This window comes from Rousettus aegyptiacus, unplaced genomic scaffold, assembly GCF_014176215.1.
Source record: "Rousettus aegyptiacus isolate mRouAeg1 unplaced genomic scaffold, mRouAeg1.p scaffold_m13_p_6, whole genome shotgun sequence".
In the NCBI taxonomy this organism is placed as follows: domain Eukaryota; kingdom Metazoa; phylum Chordata; class Mammalia; order Chiroptera; family Pteropodidae; genus Rousettus; species Rousettus aegyptiacus.
Window position 1 is genome coordinate 94,913,258 of NW_023416309.1, and position 21,965 is coordinate 94,935,222.

At 53.1% G+C, this 21,965-nt stretch overlaps 1 protein-coding gene and 1 long non-coding RNA gene across 2 annotated transcripts in view; both read right to left on the reverse strand.

Moving 5' to 3' along the window:
- Positions 1 to 18,273, reverse strand: part of ITGA3 (integrin subunit alpha 3) — a 28,708-nt gene extending 10,435 nt beyond the window's left edge. The window contains exons 1-16 of the mRNA XM_016158465.2: positions 17,605 to 18,273; positions 10,362 to 10,489; positions 9,962 to 10,041; positions 7,972 to 8,221; positions 6,616 to 6,702; positions 6,062 to 6,269; positions 5,420 to 5,616; positions 3,701 to 3,789; positions 3,438 to 3,574; positions 3,188 to 3,274; positions 2,187 to 2,254; positions 1,972 to 2,108; positions 1,224 to 1,373; positions 1,030 to 1,127; positions 528 to 675; positions 219 to 287 (exon numbers count right to left, since the gene is read on the reverse strand). Coding sequence (XP_016013951.2) covers positions 219 to 287; positions 528 to 675; positions 1,030 to 1,127; positions 1,224 to 1,373; positions 1,972 to 2,108; positions 2,187 to 2,254; positions 3,188 to 3,274; positions 3,438 to 3,574; positions 3,701 to 3,789; positions 5,420 to 5,616; positions 6,062 to 6,269; positions 6,616 to 6,702; positions 7,972 to 8,221; positions 9,962 to 10,041; positions 10,362 to 10,489; positions 17,605 to 17,810 — 2,139 coding nt within the window. The 5' untranslated portion in view covers positions 17,811 to 18,273. The remainder of the gene's footprint in view (positions 1 to 218; positions 288 to 527; positions 676 to 1,029; positions 1,128 to 1,223; positions 1,374 to 1,971; positions 2,109 to 2,186; positions 2,255 to 3,187; positions 3,275 to 3,437; positions 3,575 to 3,700; positions 3,790 to 5,419; positions 5,617 to 6,061; positions 6,270 to 6,615; positions 6,703 to 7,971; positions 8,222 to 9,961; positions 10,042 to 10,361; positions 10,490 to 17,604) is intronic.
- Positions 18,274 to 19,174: 901 nt separating this feature from the next.
- Positions 19,175 to 21,818, reverse strand: LOC118603785. The gene is made up of 2 exons (XR_004951248.1): positions 21,621 to 21,818; positions 19,175 to 20,719 (listed from the first exon to the last, which is right to left on the reverse strand). It is a non-coding gene; the product is annotated as an uncharacterized LOC118603785 (long non-coding RNA).
- Positions 21,819 to 21,965: the final 147 nt, after the last annotated feature.

Below are 21,965 nucleotides of genomic sequence, written 5' to 3' on the forward strand. Positions count from 1 at the left end.
ATCAGCAAAATTAGTTTCCTTACCTCCACCTGCTCTAGCTTTGTACATAGGTCTCTACTGGCCCCATTTTTCTCAATCTCTGGATCCCACCCCGCCCCCACTTACTTATCTCTTTCCTTACTCTCTTTGCTTCAAGGAAGCCCTGGAAGCAGGCAGGCAGAAGCAAGAAGGATAAGAAATTCACTGGCGTGGTCTGAGAGAGGGTGAACAGTGCTCACCCTCTGGTTCCGTTTGAAGGGGTTCCCCAGGTGGCAAAGGATAGTCTCGTTGCCTTGGCAGGCCCCAAACTGAGGAAAGAAGACAGTCAGGTCTGGGTGGTCAGAGTAGGGCTGGTCCCACCCCTTCCCCATGGCACAGGGTCTGAAGTCCTAGAGGTTTGAGAACAGGATTCCCCAAGCAACAGAGGCTCTGTAGATACCTGAGGAGGACCAGCCCAAAGGAGAGGGGACACATGACAAAGGACAACACATGTAAATGGCATGCATATGGGATGCGAATATGTGGCGGAGCCCTGGGTGGGCACTCACAGGGCGCACTGAGGACGGCAGCAGGGCGGGAGGTACCGCCAGGGTGAGCTGCGCCTCGTGGGCATCTTCTCCAGCCCGCTGCCTGCTCCGGATATTGGTCACATTGATGCTCAAGAGCAGTTTCCCGAAGTCTCTGCTGTATTGGAGCCTGAGGAGGGAGGAGCTCCAGACTGAGTCCAGAGCCCCGCCCCAGGCCCACCCCAGATCAATTAGACCCCACCCCTCGTGTCTACTAGGTAAAGAAAGCTCCTTCTCTAGCCAGACCCCGCCCTATAGGCTCACCTGGAGAAGAAAGCCCCTTTTCTGGCCAGCGAAGGCCAGCCATACACAGCCTACCTGCCCAATTAAAGTCCCTCGGCTCAGACTTGCCTCCCTCTGAGGTCCCGCCCCTCAGATCTTGCGCAGGTCTCTAATTCCCTTAACCAATAAGCCCCGCCCCCAATTCCCATTAGCCAATAGAGGCCACTCCACCCTCGGCCATTTGGAGCCACCCAAAGAGCACCTGCTGATCGGCTGCCCCTGCTCGGACACGAAGGCTGCCTGCATCTCCAAGTTGCTGTCACACTTGTTGTCCGGCCCACACTCCTTCTGGAACTGGACCTGGAAGTGGCCGGAGGCGTGAAAGTCCCATTACCCACAGTGCCCTCTCATCCCACAGCCCTCCCAGCTCCACCCTTTCAGTCAGGCCCCACCCACCTCGGTGTGGTTTTCCAGAGCCTGCGCCTGGTTGAGGACCGGGTAGGCGTCCAGGGACTGCAGCGCCACCTTGGGGCGCTCTGGCATACGCAAAGGTAAAGAGTAGTTCATGGAGATGACGATGGGACGGAGTTTGTCACGGACGTTGTCCTGGGAAGGAGGACGAGCTGAGCCCAGCTCTGCACTGCCCTCCCGGCTGAGTTGAATCCTCAAACCACCCCGAGCCCCTAGAGAGGAGCTGAGGCCCCCCTCCACCCTGAAAACACCCCAGTAAGGCTGAACCCCACTCTGGTTCGATCACGAATTGACCCCCTTCCTACCACCCTGATCCCCAGTGAGATGATGGGGCTCCTCCTCCCCAGAGATTCGTCTGGGGTGGTATGAACCTCCCTTCATCCCAGGTTGAGCTCTTCCTTTCCTTCCCAATGTCCCAGAGAGGAGCTGAGCTTGTTCCCAACTCATGGACCCCTTTTCCGAAAGCTTAGCCAAACAAGGAGTCACACATCCCATACTCTTCTCAAAGGTGAAGAGCCCTTTAGCCCCATCCCCACTCTGAGGGTCTCTGTCTCTCCTCTGCCAAGTGCTGGGTGCTGCGCACTGTACCCCCTGAAAACCTATGGCCTTCCAGGCACACTCCCCCACCTCGGTCTCTGCGGAGACCCCAGTCCCTCACCCTGGACCTGGGGGGATGCTAGCTACCTCCTCCAGGGATGTGGAGCCCATGGCCTTCCCCTTGCCCCTCCCTCACCATCAGGAGCAGCTCCAACGTCTGGCAGCGCATCTCAGGCATGGAGAAGAAGCCATGCAAGACAGCTGACTGACTCTGCGCAAAGCGAAGTCGGGGTGGGCGGCGGTCCCGGTCAGCTTCCAGTGTATAGGCCAGGGCTGCAGAAGGAGGATGAGGTGGTCAGCAAGTGACCAGGTGAGCATGCCCTCCCCATCACCCTGCACCCCAGCACTCACTGATATTTTGCCTGTAGTTGGGGTTCCCAGCACTCTGGTTATAAGCAAAGCACAGCTTCACCTGCACACTGGTGGGGGGCAGGGGATGTACAGGAGGGCCTGGTCACTGCAGGATACAGATCCAGGCCCTAGCTCTCACCCCCTTTACTGCGCAAGGGGCAACAGCATCCTTCAGGGGAAAGGCAGGGGCAAAACTGGGGAGTCCACAGAGCTGGTCACGGGTGTCCTTGGGTTCTTCCCTCCCCACTCCCAGTAGAGCCATAGAAAACAGGGATAGAGGTCACCAATGGGGAAACTGAGGCCCTGAGAGCAGGAGTTGCCTGAAGTCATTTGTCTGTTGTGGCCCAACCGGTCTTGGGCAGGATCCCCAGTCCAGACCCCTGATACCACCTACCCCCATGCTTCCCTAGTCGGTCTACCTTTGCCTTCTGATCCAATATTCACACAAAGACATGGGGGGTCATCACCACCATGGTCACACCTTAGTGACTAACATTTCTTGAGCACTTAGGGTACACAGGGTACCATGCTAAGGGATTTTTGTACATTAGCTCATTTAATTATCGCAACCCTGTGAATAGGTTATTATTAGCTTTGTTTAATAGGCAAGGAATCTGAGGTTAATAATTTGCTCAAGGTGGCTTTCTCTTCTTCCCAACATCTGTCCACCTGTCCCCCTCATCCTTCCTCCTCTAGGCTCTCACTCCACAGAACTCACCCCTACCCCTGCAGTGGGCGTAGCTGGGATTTGAAGCCGGCGGTCCAGACCACCATGCCTTATTGCCTCCACCCCCGCCCACCCCCCAATTCACCTATAACCTTCTGCAAGGAATTTTGCTTTTCAATGAGGTAGGTTAGGGAGGGCAATGCTTACCCCAAGAATCAACCCACTAATGGTGGTGTATCAGGAGTTGCCAGGGAAGAGGTTTGGGAGTCAGGGCCCCTTCTGGCCTGCCTATTCATAAGGAGTGGGTGGGCAGAGCAAGAGCTGAGAGTCTCACCAAGAGGTGTCTGTGCAGAGTGTGGGGTCCAGCACAGATGGCCTGGCCACCAAGGTCTTATGGAGGATGTTGATGACAGGCCGGGCCCTGCATAAAAAATACATAGATATCAGCACCTCCTGCTGCCCCAAGCCAGGCCAGGCCAAGACTCAGGCTTGTGTGGACCTGGCGTTGACAGTGGACAGAGCTAGGGCTCCATGCAGACAAGGTTGAAAGAGAATGGCCCCTATCCGCTGTCGCCTTGGCTCACCTCAGAAGCACGATGCGGTCTGAAAGGCTCCCCACTAGCAGGTCCGGGTAGGAGTTCTCATCCACATCCATCTGCCCACTCAGGGAGTAGCCAAAGGTGGCCAACCCAGGTATTCTCAACTTCTCTCCGTGGATCATCTGAGGGTAGGGGGAGAGATGTGGACAAACTCTGGGATAGGCTCTGGGGAATGAGACCCAGGGGGAATAGGGAGGGGTGGGTAAGTGAAAGGAGGGTAGAGTCGCTGAGTCCCTGTCCATCCGTACCTGCTGGGGCTGTTGGAGAAGCCCCCTGGAGCTGCTGTGGTAGATGTACACTGTTCCCAAACCTTCAAATGGAGCTCCCACAGCAATGTCTGGGGAAGACAGGCAGAATGGGGTCACCTTGCGGAATGTGTGCCCACGTATCCCCAACCCTGTGCTCCAGCCACAGAGCCCAGCACGGCCTTGACTCCAACTGGCCAGGCAGTGTTCAGACCATCAGGGAATGGAGCTCTGCAGCTCAGGATTAAAATTGGGACCACTGGGCACCCAACTGCCTCCTTTTATATGTTGGAAAGTAGGTCCAAGAGAGGGAAGTGACTTACCTAAAGTCACAAAGCAAGTTAATGTCTCGGGCAGGCCTACACGCCAGATTCCTGACCACGGGCTGATGTTTATTTTCCCTTATGACAGTGCTTTCCATCTCCCCTACAAACTCCCCTCCAGACACCTGTATTTTTAATGTCATTTACCAATAGGGTCACAAAAGCAAACGTTCCCCATTGGTTACTTTGCCAGATAGTTATCAAGCACTCCTTTAATCCTCACAAGAGTGCCAGCAGTAGGTACTACTGTCCCCACTTTGTGATGAGGAAACAGCCTCAGAAAACCCAGTCACACAGCTAGTGAGTAGAGAAAAGGATATTGGAGCTCATGTCTGTCTAACATGGGGAGCTCAGATTTTAATCACAACTCTATAGTGACCTTTACTTGTTCAAATGTCCAGATTTTTAAAATTCTCACTATTATTTTCACAAATAAATTCAAAATGTTTCAGCTTCTTAAACTTTACTGACCTCCTAGTTTGTTGCCTTAGATCTGATAAGGTGTTAAGTAACCAGAATTCCAAGCTTGCTAGAAAAGTATGTAAAGGAAGAATAAGTAGGTCTTGAGTGGAAACTGGACGCCTCCCGTATCAGTAAGTGCTTGGGCTCTGTTAACTGAACTTTCTGGCACCTATTTTGCCTCTTTAGAGGTTCCTTTGCCTTCCTTTTGGTTTTCAGCTGTGTTCTGGGAAACTGAGGATGCCAGAGAAGTGGCTTCTATATAAGCCAGGTGCTCCCAGGGCAAGCAGGCTCAATCTCTTGATCTGTCACTCTTCCTGACATCCAGGTCTGATTGGTCCCTAAGTGCTACAGAGTTCTGGTGACATCCTCTATATCTGTGGCTCCCACCTTATCCTAGATCTTAAAATCTCTCACTTGATACATTACATTCTTGATCTTAATACCCCAGCCTTGATCCCCCCCATCCATCCCATATCTCCCTCCAGAATGATCTTTCAAGATACCAAGGCACCAAGCTATCACGTTACTTCTCTGACCCAAAAATTTTTCTGGATACCCCTCTACCATTATCCAAATATAAAGCCCCAGTTCCTCTGCCTGGCTTTCAAAACTTCTACCCCACCCCCATACTACCTCTCCAGCCTCATCTCTGATGTGAACACCTCCCACCTACTAGATCTGGGCATGTCAGGCGAGACTCCCACACTCATGTCGCGCCCATTCTGCTCCCCTCCACCGTGCACACTCAGCACAGCCTTCGATGCCCGGTGGCATATCCACTCCTCGCCTCTGCTGTATCCCTCTGTGCGTCCTCTAGTACTGCTGTGAGCTCCTCAGGCCTGGGCCCCATCCCATCTCCTCTTCTGGCCCTGTCAAACCTGGTATGCAGCTGGCACTCAGTCAGTGGGGGTGCTGGGGTGGGAATGCTGGCTCATACCCTGGAATCCATCCTGGTTGATGTCACCAATGCTGGCCACGGAGAAGCCAAAGGCGGAGTGACTAGGACCGTGAAGAAGGAGGGAGGGGTGGGCAGGGAAGGAGGTGCCTGCCTGGTTCATGAAGACATAGATGGCACCCCCTACCTCCTTTTTCCGCTCAAAGTAGTAGGGGGCACCCACCAGGAGATCCTGCCACCTGCACAGGAAAGGAGGGGGAAATGAGAGTGTGAGGTCAGTCCCAGATATGCAGCATAACTCTTGTTTAGCAGGCACAGTTGTGCCAGGGCGCACAGTTGTACAAAGGCCTCTCCGGCCATAGGTCGTGGGAAAGACATGTAATGCCAACATGACCCATCTAATGGAAAACACATGCGAAGAAGCCATATAGGCACAGGTCACACCGAAACAGCCCACATCCACTAGAGCCATAGACAAAGAGATGCAGGTGTCATGCGACTGACGTGCAGATACCCCAAATCCCATAAAGTCTAATTGCAAATCAACAGGCAAAATTGACTTTGCAAATCCCTGCAAACAACATGCAAACAAATGAAAAGTTGCAAGCCTCCAGTTCCCTGCCTTGGCAAGCCCGTCCCCCTCGCCATTCTCCCTGGCCCCAGAGAATGTCCCTGGATCCTCACCCATCATTGTTCAGGTCTGCCAGGGCAATGGCACCGCCAAAATAGGCGCCCACCTGCGTGCCCTCCAGCACCTGCCTCCTCCGTAGGTCTCCGCCTACCTCCTGGCTCAGCAAGAAGACAGCGCCCATATGTTGGTGCCGTGGGGCACCCGTCACAATGGTGATATCCGTGGGGTGCAAGATGGCACTGCCCACCTGCACCGTGTACCCTGGGAAGGGGGGAAGGTGGTCAATCAAGGGCCCAGTAAGCTTTGTCTCCTTCTATCTAAACCCATTATCTTCTATTCCTCTATTCGAAGCTGGGCAGGAAAGTGAACACTGAATGTCCAGTGCCCAGTCCTGCCTGCATACTGGACTGTGAGCTCTGCGAGGGTAAGGGCTTTGCATCTTGGGTACATACAGGTGGTGTTCAATAAATGCTAGTTGAACTAAATGCCACTAGTCACACCTGCACCCTGGCCTCACTCTTCCACCTGAAGGTGAGAGGGCCAGCCTGCCAGGGACTGAGACCCCCTCTTCCTCTTCCACCCCTTGGGCAACCACAACTGGACTCACCAATATAGAGGTTTCCTTGGTCCTCTGGGCCCTTGTAACTATATTCGGATAAATCCCAGTCCTTCCGCTGAATCATGTAGCTGTTTCCTTCACAAGGATTTGGGGAGGGGAAGTATAAGTCACCATCCCTTTCCTCCATCAGTCCAGGCACCCTCCCCAGAGAAGGATAATAACCTTTTTAAAATATTTGTGATTACTTTGTCACTTGCAAATCACTTCCTCTTTAACTATTCTGTCATACAAGATAATGACTCTTATTTTGCAGATGAGAAAAGCAAGTCTCAGCGATGGGGAGCTAGTTATAGAGACATGGCTGGAATCTGCTCATCCAAGCCCCTGGATACTGGATGACATTTCTCCAATTCTAGACACTGAGGCCAGACTCCATGCCATTATCTCCTCCTGGTCCTGCCCCCAAACTCAGCCTGCCTACCTGGCCTCCACTGCTGGAGAGCACCTGCAGTCCTGCCAAGGTTCTAAAGGTGGGAGGTAGGACTATAGGGGCGAGCAGAGGCCTCGGCCTCAGGTGAGCCCGGAGGTGTTTCTATGCCCCAGGCCACCTGTTGGCCAAGAGGACAAGATTCTGGGCTCCCTCTGCCTGTTGATTCTGCAACAGTCAGGTACAGTAAAGGGTAAGGAGTCCCTGTTGCTACAACCTGTGTGGTGGAGAAGCAAAGATGGAGAGGGTGTGGACCATCAGGGGGTGGCATGGTAGTTACAAGCCTGCGTCTTGATAAAAGGTTTTACTCTGCAGCCCCCAAAAGATTGCCCTATATGTATTGACATGAAACAAACAAACAAAAAACTGCCCTGTTTATTGAAAATGATAAGAGAAGGTAGCAGAGCAGCATGTTTAGTTCGATTCTGTGTGTGTGTGTGTGTTGAAGATGAGTCTGGATGATCCACAAGATTCTTGGTAGTATAAGCTGGGAAATGGGACGAGGGAATGGAGGGGCACTTTTACTCTTTATTTTACCAAACCCTACTGCACCATTTAGTAGTTATTTACTTTTTAAATACGTTTTTAAATGGTTAAACTGGAGTCAAATGGACCTGCGTTCTAATTCAGGTTTCAAATTTGCTGTTGGCTTGGGCAATTTACTTCACTTCTCTGAGGTTCAGTTTTCTATAAAATGGGTATAATAATACCTGCTTCCTAGAGTATTTTAAGATTAATTAAGATAATATGTGTAAAGCCTCTAGCACATACTGCTTTAAAATAGTAGAGGTTGTGGTGGTTGCTAACATTGGCAGAGGAGTCCTGTCTCTTCTATCCTATAGTATGGAGGGTCTCAGCTGGCTGTCCAGTGACTGACTAAGTGGTCTCTGTTCCTCCTTTACCCCCATGGTCCCCACCTTTCCAATTGTAGGCACCGGGAGCACCGAAGTACACAGTGTTCTTGGTAAAGCCGCCACTGGTGCCCAGCTGACACATGCCCGTCTCCAGGTAGTCAGTGTTGCTGTTGCACATCTCGTTGTGGTAGGTCTGCCAGTCATCAGTGCGGTCCAGCTCTAGGTCATTGCCCCGCACATAGCACTTGCCCACCATGCGCCGCTGGTCCTCCAGCCCCGACCACAGCACCTGGGTGTAGCGGTGGGCACAGACCTGGGGACCCACCCCAGCACACAGCCTGAGTCTACAGCAGGGACCCAGGGCCAGCCATCTCTTTAGCCCTGTGCGCCTCTGGCTCTGTGGGGGAGGAGCTGAAAGGGGCCTCCTGGCTTTTCTTCCCACAGTGATGCCAGGTCCTGCAGCTCCTGTCTAGAGTTCAGAAATCTGTTCCGAAGATTTGAAACACTTTTTGGAAGGCCAGAAGGTACTGGATTTGAGAGTGGTTCAGAGATCTTGGCAAGATGAAAGGGGAAAGGGTGAGGGAATGTGGGGTTCAGGCTCTGGGGTCTAGGAGGAGCTAGATACCAAGGAGATTAAGGAACCTGCTTCTCTACTGTCCCCAGATGACCTTGCCTTCTTAACCAGAAGACCACCATTAAAATAATTTAACGATGAAATAATAGCATCTGCTAACACTTAATGAGTGCTTACTATAGGCCAGTCACAATTTTAAGCTCTTCACATATTAACTCTTTTAAGCCCCCTAACAACCCTATGGAGTAGGGACATCTACTTTTCCCATTTTAGATAGGGAAACTGAGGCACAAGGAAAAGGTTTCTGCTTAAGATCTCACTTCTAGAGAGGCAAAGAATGTTCAAACCAAGGTTGTCCTACTCTGAAGTCTGAGCTGTTAAGCACTAGGCTGCGTGCACTGTCTCCCTCAGAGCTTCTCCTGGCACACTGGAGGTGTTTGGTAGTTACTGGGCAAATCAATCAGAATAGGGTATTTGTTAAAACAGCCAGGGGCCAGGCAAAACCCAGGCCTAGTTCTTGTGGGCTTGCTTTCTGTGTTCCTTTCAGCTGTGAGCATCACTCACACAGGGCCAAGCCTGACCTGAATCACCACTAAGTTCCTAGTACTGGCACACAGTAGGTGCTCACTAAAAACTTATTGAATAAATGGATGGGTGAGCAGATGACGCTGATGGACCCAGGTTCTAATACCCACACCATCCATAACAGGGGTCTAGAAAAGGTGTTTTCAGGGAACTGATGCAAACTCGGAGCTTAAAACAGTATTCAAAGTGACAGATCATAACAGTGCTGGCTATGGGGGTGACGACTGGAAGGGGCACACTTTCTGGAGTGATGAAGATATGCCATTTCTTGAATAAATTACATGCATGGGTATATAACTGGTCAAAACTCACGGACACTTAAAATCTGTACATTTCGATATATGGAAATTTTATATCAATTTAAAAATGAAAAATATTTGTCTGTCTGGGACTCAGAAATTGACACCCTAGGGGGGACGGCACTGAGCAATGTGGGCGGGAGGTGACAACTGTCAGTAGGGAGTGGCCCCAAACCCAATCCAGGTGAGCTGGGGTGAGCATGGCTATGCCGCTTCCACAGCCAGCCGCCCAGTAAGGATCAAGACCACGCTGCAGAGCCCTGAGGCCCTGTCTGCCCTTTCCTCCTTGAAGTTCCCTCAGCTTGTTCCCATGAAGTGTGAGCGCTGCGGGAATGAGGGTGAGGGTGAGTAGGGAGGAAGTGGCGATCTAGACAGGACCCAGGCTATGCTGGACCTTGGGAGAGTACCACACACTCCCCCCCCACCTTCCCCACCCCATAAATGAAGGATCAAAGGACACCCAAGGGACACAGACAGCCACAGAAATGGACGTTTGCGAGATCCTGGCTCACGTACCACACACTTTCCTTCCCAGCTCCTGGGAGATGAAGGAGAGAGCTGGAGGAGGGGGAGCTGACAGTGAATGCCCACTTACCAGGACTCTGCCTGCAGGGCCCTGGCTGGCCACAGTCACCCCCAGCCACATGTCCTCAATTATGTGATGGTCAGGGTCACCTGTGGGCATGGGAGGGATCATGAACCAGGGCGCCTCATCCTCCTAGTGCCTAGCGCCTCTGGAGGGCAGGGCTTGGTCCCTCTTGGGTACTCCATTCCAGCAGTGTAGCCCTCCCTATTCCCTCTCCCCAGCCCGTCACAGTCTGAGCTCCACGAGTCCCACATGGCCCCACTCCCCTCTAGGATTCCCTCTTCGATGGACAAGGAGCGATTAGAAACTGCCCAGGTGAGACTTCTATCTCCTCCGGACCATTTCTTTCTGTGCTGCCCCCTCCACCAGGCTCCTGTCCCAGCACTGATCCCCAGCCCCTTCCCCTCACTTTTCTCTCTGATGTCCATCCGTTCACAGTCGTTCTTGTTGGCAGTGAGTGGGCACAGGTACACAGCACCGGTCCGGTTGGTATAGCCATCAGGCACAGCAAGGTCCCGGGGGGCACCAGCCAGGAGCCTGAGGGGCGAGGAGGTAGGAGGGGCCTGGGCTCAGACTCTTCAAAGCCCACTTCAAACGACTTGCCTTAACTGAGCATCTGCTCTGTGCCAGGCTGTGTGAGCCAAACTCTGGGGTCGGAGATGAATAGATCCCAGCCCATGCCCTTCAGGAGTGCCCAGTGAAGGGGAAGGCAGGCAAGAAAGCAGGTACCTGCAGTCAGTGCCTCATGAAAGGAAAGCAGGGAGCAAACCAGTCCAGATTCTGCATGAGTGGCAGTCAGGAAAGCCCACGGAAGAGAGGACCTGGTCTGAGTTTCAGGACGATGACCAGGGTTCATGAAGTAAAGAAGGGGAGTAAGGGTACTTTGGGCACAAGTACGGTATGTTCAAGGGACAGGAAGCATGAGCAAGCAGGGTGACTCAGGGATTTGCAGGGTCCTGATACAGACGGAATCTGGGAACAGGGGGAGAGTCAAGAAGGCAGGGTAGGAAGGGTCTTGGGGAAGTCATGGATGGATCTTAAGCAAGGGAGTGACATGGGCAGATCTGGGTTTTGAAAGGAATGATGTGGCCTCTTAGATGAAGGTCGACCTGAAGAAAGCAAGACTGGAGGAATCCTGGTGCAGGGTGTAATTTCCAGGGGGCCCCAGGGGAGAACATGTGAGGAGTGGGATGGCGTCGGTTTTTGGAAACCCGGGTCCTTCCTCTCTAGGCTATCTGAGGACTTAGATCTAGGAGGCATGGGCTCCTAACTGACCTAGGCGATGTTTACCTCCCACTGCCACCTTAAGACAGGCACATGGGTAATTGGTGGGACTGGGTACCTGCCATTTTGGACAATGTGGCCCTAGGGCAGTGTTGTTGGAAGGTAGGTATGAGAGTGCGGATGGGTGAGGACTATTACCTTGTCCCCAGCCTGCCTATCTTTATGGACACTGACTACAAGTTCCTTCAAGGGGGCTTGGGTCCTGGCAACCCATCTCATACCAGGGAGGTGACTAGAGGACAGGAAGACAGGGGATCAGCCTTAAAATAATATCTCAAAAGACAGTCTTTGGACTGCCTGCATCAGTAATCCCTGGTATATATGTTAAAAAGGCAAATTCCCCATCCTATCATAGACCATCTGAATCGAATCTGGGGGATGGAGCCCTGCAACATGCCTATTTAACATGCTTCCCAAATTTTGTGCATCCCAGTTTGAGAATCCTGTCCTACTATTCCTGCTCTCCTGGCATCATCTCTCTGCAGCCTCTGGGCATTCTGTCAGGACCACCTCCTCCATTCTAATGGACCCAGCCTCCTGGATGGCAGGTACCTCCTAGGAACCCCTCCATCTGGGCCCAGCAACACTATCTCCCTGAGGCTCCCAGCTCAGAAGCTGGGCTCTGGGCCTCCTGCCAGAGTCTCAAAGTGCCGGGCTACGCCCCGCCTATACCTTCTGTTAGTGAGGGTTGCAGGGAGTAGGCAGGGCAGGCCCTGGGCATGTTAGGGCCTGGGTGCCTCCTCCCACTGGCTGTCAGGAATGCACTGCCTGGGGGTACTGGGAAGGGGTTGAAATCTCTGCCTGCACCTCACATCTCAGCTTAGCCCTCATCCTGGGGAAGTGTTCTTGGGAAAAGGAGTGCAGCCTTGTTAAGCAGAGCAGTTCTAGGCAGGAGGGCTGGCAGGGGGCCAGTGTGGCAGCCAGGCTGGTTAGTCACCCTCTGTCTGGCCTGGAGAGGGTGCCTGGTGAGTCTGTTGCCTGACTACCCCTCGCCATCACCCCTAGCATGCCTGATAGGTGAGAGAGGGAAGCCACGGCCTGTGGGAAACACCTCAGCCTGGGAGCCCAAGGGCCTAGTTCTAGGGTTTGTTCTGCCTCAAGGTGACATTTCATTTCCCTTTCTGAGCCCTGAGTGCCTCATCTGTAAAATGGGACAGCAGCTGTCCAACCAATTCCTAAGGTTGTTTGGGAGCAAGTGGTTTCTTTCTTCGAAGGGGCTTTCTGACCATGAAGCCATGGCCAATGTGAGCACTGTTGTCTGATTCTTGTGGCACCAAGACTGGCCCTAGCACACCCCCACACCTCCTCCCAGGCACCCAGCAATTTCAGTCCCACCAGGTTAGGGAATCCGGAGGAGAGGGCAACTAACAGACTAGTCCAGTTTTTTAGAGGGAGCAGAGGATGGGACATGGTAGCACTCCCGAGGCCTAAGGAAACCAGGTTATCACTAAGGTGGGGGTGGGACCCTGGCAGAGAGTCAATCCAGGGTGGGAGCTCAGATCTGGCTGGAGGTGGAGGCTGCGGGTTAGCTACAATGGCCTTGAAGGAGTGAGTCCAGGCCTCCCTCAGTGGGCAAGGGGTCCCTGAGGAGCTATGCAATGGTAGTGTTGCTGTCTCTGCTTCTGCCCTGCCCAAGATGTGTGAGGGAGTCAGTTGAGGGACCCCTCCTCAAAGTTTCCTAGGGAACCAAGCAGGCGGAGCTGGGTATGAATGACAGTTGGATTGAAATAAATCTCCTTATCATTGATACCCTCCCAGCCCTCATCCAGCAGCAATCTTGTGCCCACTGACTGGGGTGGGGCAGGGCCAGTGCCCTAATCCCAGGCCCCTCCCTCCCCAGAGATTCCATTGGGAGCCCCCCCCCCTCACCCCCCTGGAGTATTTTTAGTTCTAACTTGGACTGCTCAGAGGCCCTTTAAGGCCCTCTGGCTCCCAGCCCAGGATCCAATGGGTCTACAGCCAGAGGACTGAGAGTGGATGGGGGAAGGCGGGTATGCAGAGAGTCTGGTCCAGCTGCCTTCAGCCACAGCCAGGTAGGGGAGAATCCAGGGGGTGGGAGAGACCTTACTGATATGCAAAGACAATGCAAATTAATATGCAAATGAGCACTCTGCAGCCAGCTGTTGGATCTGGTCTAGATCAGAGTCCAAAAGCTGACCCCTTCTAGACCACTACTGAGTCCACCCTACCAGCAGCAATCAGAAGGGAGGAGGTTAGGTGTGAGGTTTTGCCTAGCTCTTGGAGCAAGAAAGAAAGGAGATCAGACCAAACCTCTCCTGGAGTCTGGCTGGGCTGGGGTAGGTGGGCAGGGAGCCCCTGTGGAAGGTGGGGGCGGGGGTGGGGGAAAAATGACCTCTTAAGGGCTTTCAAACAGCTGCCTCTATACCCTCTCCCTTGGCTCCAACCGGACAGCCCCTCCTGGCCTCTGGGGAGCCCCTGAGCTCCAAGTTCTAGAAAAGCACTTCCTCACGCCTGCCCCATCACTTTTCTCTAGGCAGTTCAAAGCTAATGGCACAGTCAAATAGAAAGCAGTAGAATCTGAAGAGGCCAGGGAATGGGACCCAGGGATATCAGGGTTCCAGACTGGCTTATCCCAAAGAAAAGAAGTTCCCCCTGGGGGCACTAGGGTGGGGTGATGCTCAGAGAAACAGCCTATAAAAGTCAACTTCCAGACTCCTCACCTCAGGGGGGTGCTGGGGTGGCTCCACTGGGAAGATTTCAGTTGCCATGGAGTGAGCCAGAGGGTCTAGCACACAGCCCAACTGGCCCACATGTGTTATTCCTCAGGGTCCTCTTCCACCTCAGACAGGTTGGGGAGGGGATGCTCCAGCTCTGAGCCAGGGTTGGGGTGGGGTCAGCTCTCAGATGCCTAGATCTCAGCTCTGTGCCAGCTCCGCTGCCCGAATTAGCCAACTCCCCAGAGGCTGTTCCTATGGTAGCTGAAACTGCAGCCCTCTCTGTCCTCCCCCTACTTCCCCAGCTACCCACCCAGCCCCCTCTCTCCTCTGGTGACTCAGCCCTAGAACCAGAGCAACAAGCTGGAAGAAGCGACAGAATGAGAGGGGACAAGGAAAAGAAGCCTTGGCCTAAGACTTTGATAAAAAAGAACAAGGCTGTTTTTCTCACTTCCCCTCTTCCTTGCTCCTTAGAGTTTTTTTATGTTTGATCCATTAGGGCATTCTTCATGTCATCTAATCTCAATTTCTCCTGCTGTAACGGACATCCTCTTCCTCCTTTGTTTAGCTCTGACCAAGCCCCTTTTACTTATTTTTCTAAAAGATCAGGCTTCCCCTGACTCCCACCTAATTTAAAGCTCCTTGGCCTGAACTCGTAAGTTGGAGAGAGAAGGACACGACACATGCAGGTTTTCTGCCTGCAGCCGCAGCTGCTATTCCCATTTCCTCTGGAACGAGCCTTGGAGGCTGCCAGGTGGCTGCTCTGCCCAGGGAAACATGTTTTGGGAGAGCACAGCAGGTAATCCTAGTTCCTGCCTCCCTCAGGTATGACCTCATCTTCCAGGAGCCGCAGCTACTCCAGCCCCAGGCTTCCCAGAAACCTTCACTGCCAGGCAAAGACGAAAGGGAAAGGAGGGCCCCAGAGCTATCTCCCATAGTCCACAAGGTCAGGCCAGACTAGGACACCTGGATTCCCAGGAGGAAATAAAGAGCAGGTGCTGGGGGCAGGGGGTCAGTGAATAGTGCTAGGAATAGTCTTAGGAATAGTCCCTCAGTTTCCCCACTGGTCTTCTGCCCAGCTCCTCACCTCTCACATCCAGAGACTAAGAAATTGGGGCCTGCATTGGGGTAAGCCTCTGATGTTGTAGGCAGGGAACCCCAGTCCAGAGATGGAGGCAATAGGGAGAAAAGAGGGTATGCACCTGGGTTTTTAACCATTTCTGAAATAAGGCCTTCTTTGGGAATATGATGAAAGCTATACTCTCCCCTCCTCCTGCCCCCAGAACACTGTGTAAACACACATGATTTTATATATATTTTCAAGGGTCCCTGCACCTCCAGAAAACCTATGAACCCCAGGCAGAGCTTTTCAGGACCATGAACCCTCCCCTTTTTCCAAAGGGACTTTGAAGACTGCAATTCAAGTTGCTTGTTTCCCTGAGCTGTGCACTTGGGCAGCTGTTCGCATCTGGCTACACAGCTGGCTGCAGCTAAGCCCAACTGGGCCAATTGGCTCTCCCAAAGGGCCAAGGAGCAGAATTCAGTGAGATGAGGAGATGAGCCAAGATCTAGAACTACTCCTGGGAAGGACTGAAGATACCCAAGAGAATTACCCCAAACTCTATCTAGAACAACCTGCCTTTCTAAGGTTCATTAGTTTTAGAACTTTCTGGGCTCTTGGCAGGCCTAATGCCATCTCAGCCTGCTCAAGAAGAAAAGTAGAGCCCTCTGCTCAGCCATCTTCGGCGAAGGCTGTGGGAAGGTGAGGGTGCATCCAGGCTTTAGCACAAGAGCCGTCAGCTGTGTGTTGGCATATGTAGACCATTTTACACGCATTATCTTATTCAAGCCCCACTATCATCCCATGAAGGTATGTTGTTCTCCTTCCCCTGACATGCGAGGAAATTAAGGCTCAGATATTCGTGATAGATCCAAGACAGGAAGTTGGCAATGGAACCCTGGAGCTTCTTCTCTCTCCACAATGCCAAGTTGCCTCTTTTAGGGCAACAGAGAAGGAGAATATAGATTCGGGTCCAGCCCCTCTTTAGGGAAAACTGGCCCAGAGAAGGGAAATTTCTTGCTCAAGGTTACATAGCAAAGGTGGTGGTGGTGGTGGTGGTGCAGAATCCTTTATTGACTCCAGCTTTCCATTATTTCCTCTTGCTCTTTTAATCTTCTCTACATTATGTTGCCTTATATCATGCAGCTTCTGCATGGAAAATTGGAAAATCGGAAAATCTTTTTCTGGGTAGGGGCAGAAAGAGCATCAATATAGAAACTCGTGTTGATGGTCACTTAGGGTCTCCAAAAGATGAAGGGTTGGCCAAGGCCAGACCACAGCTGCTGGGGCCAAGCTGGGAAGGGTGTGGTGGCCCTAGTCTCTGCAGAAGGTAAATGGAATTGAGGCCAAGTTCAGGTAGGTAGACTGGACAGGGGCTGGGCCAGCAGGGCTAGAGCCAAGGCTGGGGCAGAGGTTGGACTTTGGACGTTCCAAGCTTCCTCAAGTTTCTGCAGGCCCTAGCCAGAGCTTGGAGAGGTTTCAACACACCCTTTTTCTGACAAGGTCCTCTTGCTCAACCAGGTCAGACACCAGGTAGGAGCAGAAGTCTGTCTGGTCACTTAGCCTAAAGTGATGGGGCCTTCCTGACCTGTCCTAAACTCCTTACCTCCTGGGGCAGCCTCACCTCCAAGTGTCCTCTTGCCCAAATTCTGACCTCAGCATACTGAGGGAATGGCAGAGAAACATCTGAAACCTGGACATGCCCCTCTGGACATGAGTGCGTATGGTGGGGGTGGGGGCGGGGGTGGGGTAGGCAGAAGCAGCTGGATGCAATCTCCTTCCCCTCTCTCCCCTGTGCCTAGCTCTTCCCCTCCTTCTCCTTGCAGCTGTTGGGGAAGGAGAACAGAAGAAAGAGAAAAACACCATTTCCCTCTTCAAACCAAACAAACACACTCAGGGTTGAAGATTCAACATGAATTTGTGGAATGCAGGGAAGATGTCTGGTGAGAGGGTGTCACTGCTGGATTGGTGCGGGGGGGGGGGGGGGGGGGAAGGAGACTAAGCAGGAATTGGGAAAGCCCTTGCTCTCTCTTCTACTCCCCCACCCTCAAGGGGTCAGAGAGAGCTCCTGGACAGCTCCAAACGCCAAGACTCGCCCCACCACCATTGCCTCACCCCAACGGCCAAGCGGGTTGAGAAGCCCTCCAGTCTGGCTCTGCAGAGGGTGTGGCTGGCAGCGTGGCCGCAGACTAAATGCAAGGTATAAAGGGAGCAAAGCTTAAATACATGTGCCCTTAGGTTCTTCCTAGGAAACAGGGAAGGAGGATCCACTAGGTGTTTATACTGCAGTTTCCCCAAGCTCCCAGCCCTGGAGAGAAAAGGCTTGCTGTACTCAAGGTACTCAATTCTCAGAATGGAAGGGGGCTCAGGAACGAGAACCCCACTTCTGCTCCCCAGGGAGGTTGAAAGGGATGAGGAGCTGCGTCTAGACAGCTTCTGGCTGGGTCAACACTTGCCAATGATTACTGACCCCCATCCCACGCCCAATCCCTCCACTTCCCGCCAAGACTCAGCAGGCGAAGGAGCAAGCGGCAATCAGGCCCGGAAGCCCGCGGGCCAGGACTCGGACTCAGCTTCGATCCGCACCCTGCACACACACTCTCTCTCACCCCACCCCCGCCAGCCTCACTTACAGGTAGCGCCGCCGCCGCTCCGTCTGCCGATGGAGGGCGACCGAGTAGCCGAAGAGGCTGCCCGGGTTCCTGGCCTCCTTCACCACCAGGAATTGGGTGTCCAGGTTGAAAGCAGAGGCGATGCGGCCGCCAGCGGCCACCATCAAGGCGAGCGCGCAAAGCATCCGGCGCGGGACGCGGGTGGCGCGGCGCAGACCCGGGCCCATGGCTGCAAGCGGGAGCGGAGGCCGGGGCGAGAGCGCGTGAGGGCGTGGAGCTGTGCGTGAGGACCTGTTCACCTGCTCCCCGCGCCCCTGGGAACGCTCGGGCGGGCAGCGGCAGCGGCGCGGAGCCCTGCAGCGCTGAGCAGTTCCTGGCCCCCGGACCCGGTTGGTTTCACGTCCGCTCGAGGTCTGCGCTCTCAGGTTCGCCTCGGAGGTCCGCGGGTCTGTTCTTCCGCTTGCCCTGCGTCGGGTCACCGCCCACCCGCCCCGGGCACTGTGCTCCCAGCTTGTCCCGGCCGCGACCCCTGGCCGCACAGACGCCTGCGATCCCGGGTGGGCGGCGGATCTGAGCAGGCAGACCGGTCCACCGCAAGGAGCACGGAAAGGCGGGGTACCCCCCCGCGCGCGCCCCGCCTCCCAAAGCCCAGCTCCGCACCTCCCCACCTTGCGCGCCCAGCCGCGGCTTCGCTCTCCTTCCGGGGAAGGAGAAAAGGTCCCGGTTCGGCCACCGCCTCTTAAAGGGGCAGCACCGCCCCTCCCTCATCCTCCCTAACAGGGCTCCGCCCTCTCCCCCAAACACCTGTCGGGAGCCCCCAAAGGCTTGGATTTCCCCCTCCCCGCCCCTTGCTTCCCAAGCTGCGTCGCCTCCCAAACAAGACGGATTGGACTCATGGGGCCCGGGGTGGGATTTGTCCGGCGGCTTTGCTGCGGCTGCTACTGCTGCTGGAAAGGCCGTTCCAGGCGTGGCCACCGCCGCCCGGCGTTGGCACATCTGGGAACCGACCCCCGCGCGCCGCTGGCTGAAAAGCCCAACTCGCCCCCATCACACTATGAGTTTCTGAGAGGCTGCTGGAGGTCTCTGGGCATTTTTCCTCGGAATCGGCCCTTGCGCTGTCCTCGCCGAGATATCTTTCTCTTGCCCACCTGCCCCACCCCTGATCCTAGCTGGGAATGACCCCTCAGCAAAGCTAGACAAATATTTAGCAGTAGTAAATAACCAAGCATCCATAATTATAAGTAACAACAAGACAACATTTTCCCCCAAAAGGCTGCGCCTTCTGGTCTCCCTTGTAAGGCCGTCGATGTGGGACTGAGTCCCTTCTAAGAGAATCCTGCGTGGGCAGGGACCTGGGCCCAAACTACACAATGTCTCATCCACTGCTTCTAAGAGCCAGCCTAGCAGAATCCCAAAGTTCTCCTCCTCCCACTCAGGCTCAGATCTAGTGTTTGGAGACTGGGCAGGGGCACCAGCCCCCACAGGTGTGTAAGTGGGTGGTGCCAGTTGGAGGTAGGTGGGCGGAGCCTGAAGGTCTGGTTATCCGCAGAAGAATCGACTGAAAGGGAACTTCAAAAGGTCACTATGAAAATAAATAAATTTGATTATTTATTTTTTTAAAAGGTCACTATGTACTTTCTTGGGTCTAACTCGGATTTCTCTTATTGCTGTACAGAGACCCATTTCCCCTGGCAATTCTTTTCCATAGGCTAAAAGAAGGTTCTTATTTTGGTCCAGGAGTTCAGCCCTCCGCACTCACTCCTTTGAAGTTCACTTTAGAGCCTCTATGTCTAAGAGTTTATAATAAGAATACTACCATGTGGTAAGTGCTTACGCAGCAGGAATACCCTAAGTGCTTTACAAATATTAAATTACATTCTCACGACAATCTTTGGGTGTCTTTTCTGTTTTAAGATGAGACAACTCAGGGAGGTTAAGCAACTTGATCAAGGCCACACAGCTTGGATTTTAATCCTGTGTTGTCTGACCTGAGAGCCCTTCTCAACCACTTAAACTAATAATTAACGTTCGTGCAGTACTCAGGGCAGATCTAGGTTTGGTGGGGGCTGAAGCTTGTACACTTTGGAGCCCTCTTTAAGGAAAAGAATAAAGAATTAGGAGTACAAAATTAGAATCAGAGCCCGGGAAGGCCTCAGGCCAAACTTTACAGCTGATGAATCATTTCACATACAGACTCTCATCTCATCTCCCCGGCCTCCCTACGAAGTCAGGATTATCAACCTCATCTGACTTACCAATTACCTGGATGTCCGAGATCACGCAGCTCATGGGAGGTAGAGTTAGGACTGGAAGCTACTGACCACAGCTGTGTCTTTAAGAGACAGACTCCAGGCAGATGTTGGTCAGGCAACCAGATGTGCCTAAATAGTAACAGCTGCGATAACAGCATTCTCTGTGGTGTTTGGGAAGAAGACGGACACTCATCCCTGTCTACCCTTAGGATAGCATTTGTTCAAAGGCTGTGACGCCCGTAGCCACCCAGCCTCTCTCCATGGTCTGTCCACAGCTGTGGCCCAGAGCCTCCAGGGGTTAGGAGATATCTGGGGTCAAGGAACAGGAAGCTAACAGGGCTGAAAGTTGAACTGTTATCTTGATCTTTTTCTGGCTTGCTGCTGTCTCCTCCACCTTGTTCCAGGACATAGGGAGGCAGACAGAGCCAAGAGCTCAGGGGCCAAAGTGGACACTCGGTGTGGGCAGGAGTCCCTCCTGAAATAGCTTCGAGAATCCCGCGATGACACAGAAGGGCTCCATGCCAGGCGTTATCTCTTTGGCCATCCCCAACAGGAATTACCAGCATGTCCGACCCTGGGGCTGACAGCAGGAAAGGGATGAGGGATGGTTTTTCCATTCCAGGGGAGTGTCCAGAGGGAATGTGGGAGCAGGAGCAGGGACGCCTGGTAGAGGGAGGGCCCAAGCTAAGGAATGTAGGGGAGTGTCAGACAGATCTGGGGGAGATGGAATGGTAGAGGGAGAATTGGAGACTGGAAGGGCCTCTGGGCTGGAGAGATGAAGAAAGAGAAATTCCAAGTTCGTGTCAAATGTCCGAAATGCTCTGGTTTCAGTGACATCATCCACAACCTCATCTCATCTCTCAGTTGACTTCATCATGTCAATTCTTCGCCGTGGAGAAGTGACCCGTTTAGAAATGTAGACAGAGAGAGAGAAACAAGGGCACGTGAATAATATTTGTAATGAGGAGTCTGAGTCACGTTTTTGGAGTTTGACTGCTGGCAGCTTCTAAGCCATCACCCTTCCCCCTTCCTCTTGTGCCCCCCACCTGGGCAAGCTGATGAGAAAGCACGGGTGTTGTGCTCCCTCCTTTGGCATTCATGGGAGATTTGAGCCATGCAAACTCTTCCTGCACAAATGCTGACCCTGACCTTACTCCCTAACCCAGTAAAAATCCTGGGCCAATCTCCTTTCCTGGCTCTCAAGCTATTTCAGACTTCCTTAAGAGGCCTGCCCTGCTCCCTCAGAGACCTCAATTATGTAAATAATAAAACTTTTCATTTCTTCCTGATATGTGTGTGGCGTCATCAGTTTTGACATTGAACAACAACTTGGATAGAGTCCATCTGCCTCTGTGGTGATTATGACAAAATGCAACCGTGGGTTCTGCTGCAGGGTCAGGGAGGCTTCCTAGAGGAGGAGTATCTGGACAAGGAAGAAGAAAAGGACTAGCAAGAGGGAGCCTCAGGAGAGAAGAAAGCAGAAGAGTCGGAGCCTGGTTTGAGGTGAAGTTTTCCCAGTTGCGACAATAACAAAGTCAAAGTTCTATAAAGGCAGCTTCTATTTATTCAGTGCTTGATATGTACGCACCAGCCTTCCTCTGCCTGCCTCCCCCACTCAACCCATCTTACTCTCCAAGAGCCAAGACCATACCACTTGCTCCCTCATTTCTCACCGGATAGCCAGCGTGTGGACATGACGCACACAGGCAGTTAGTGGAGAGAGAGTGATGGAGTGGAATCGAGGTGCCATGGGGGTTGAATGCAGGCCACCTCCTGTTCTCTTACCTTAAGCAAGTTCCTTTCCTCCTCCAGTCAAGTTACTTTTTTCTTCCAGGCCTTGATTTCCCCATCTGTGAAAGGAAAGGGCTAGAGAATATTCCTCATTATTCCTCTACGGGTATTCTTTGTATTCCAAAGCTCCTAATATTTGTTGAACTAAGTGGACCAAATCTCTGCTATTGAACTAAGACTCAGGCCTCTATCTCTGACTTGAATTGAAAATGCAAATAACTGAGGAGGGAGGGAGGAGCTATGAAACTTGAATGGGTTTATCAGATTTCCTTTCTCCAGTGACCTAGATACAGGCGCAGGGTGGGTGGGGCAAGTGGCCAGTCCCAGCGACTTTCCTGG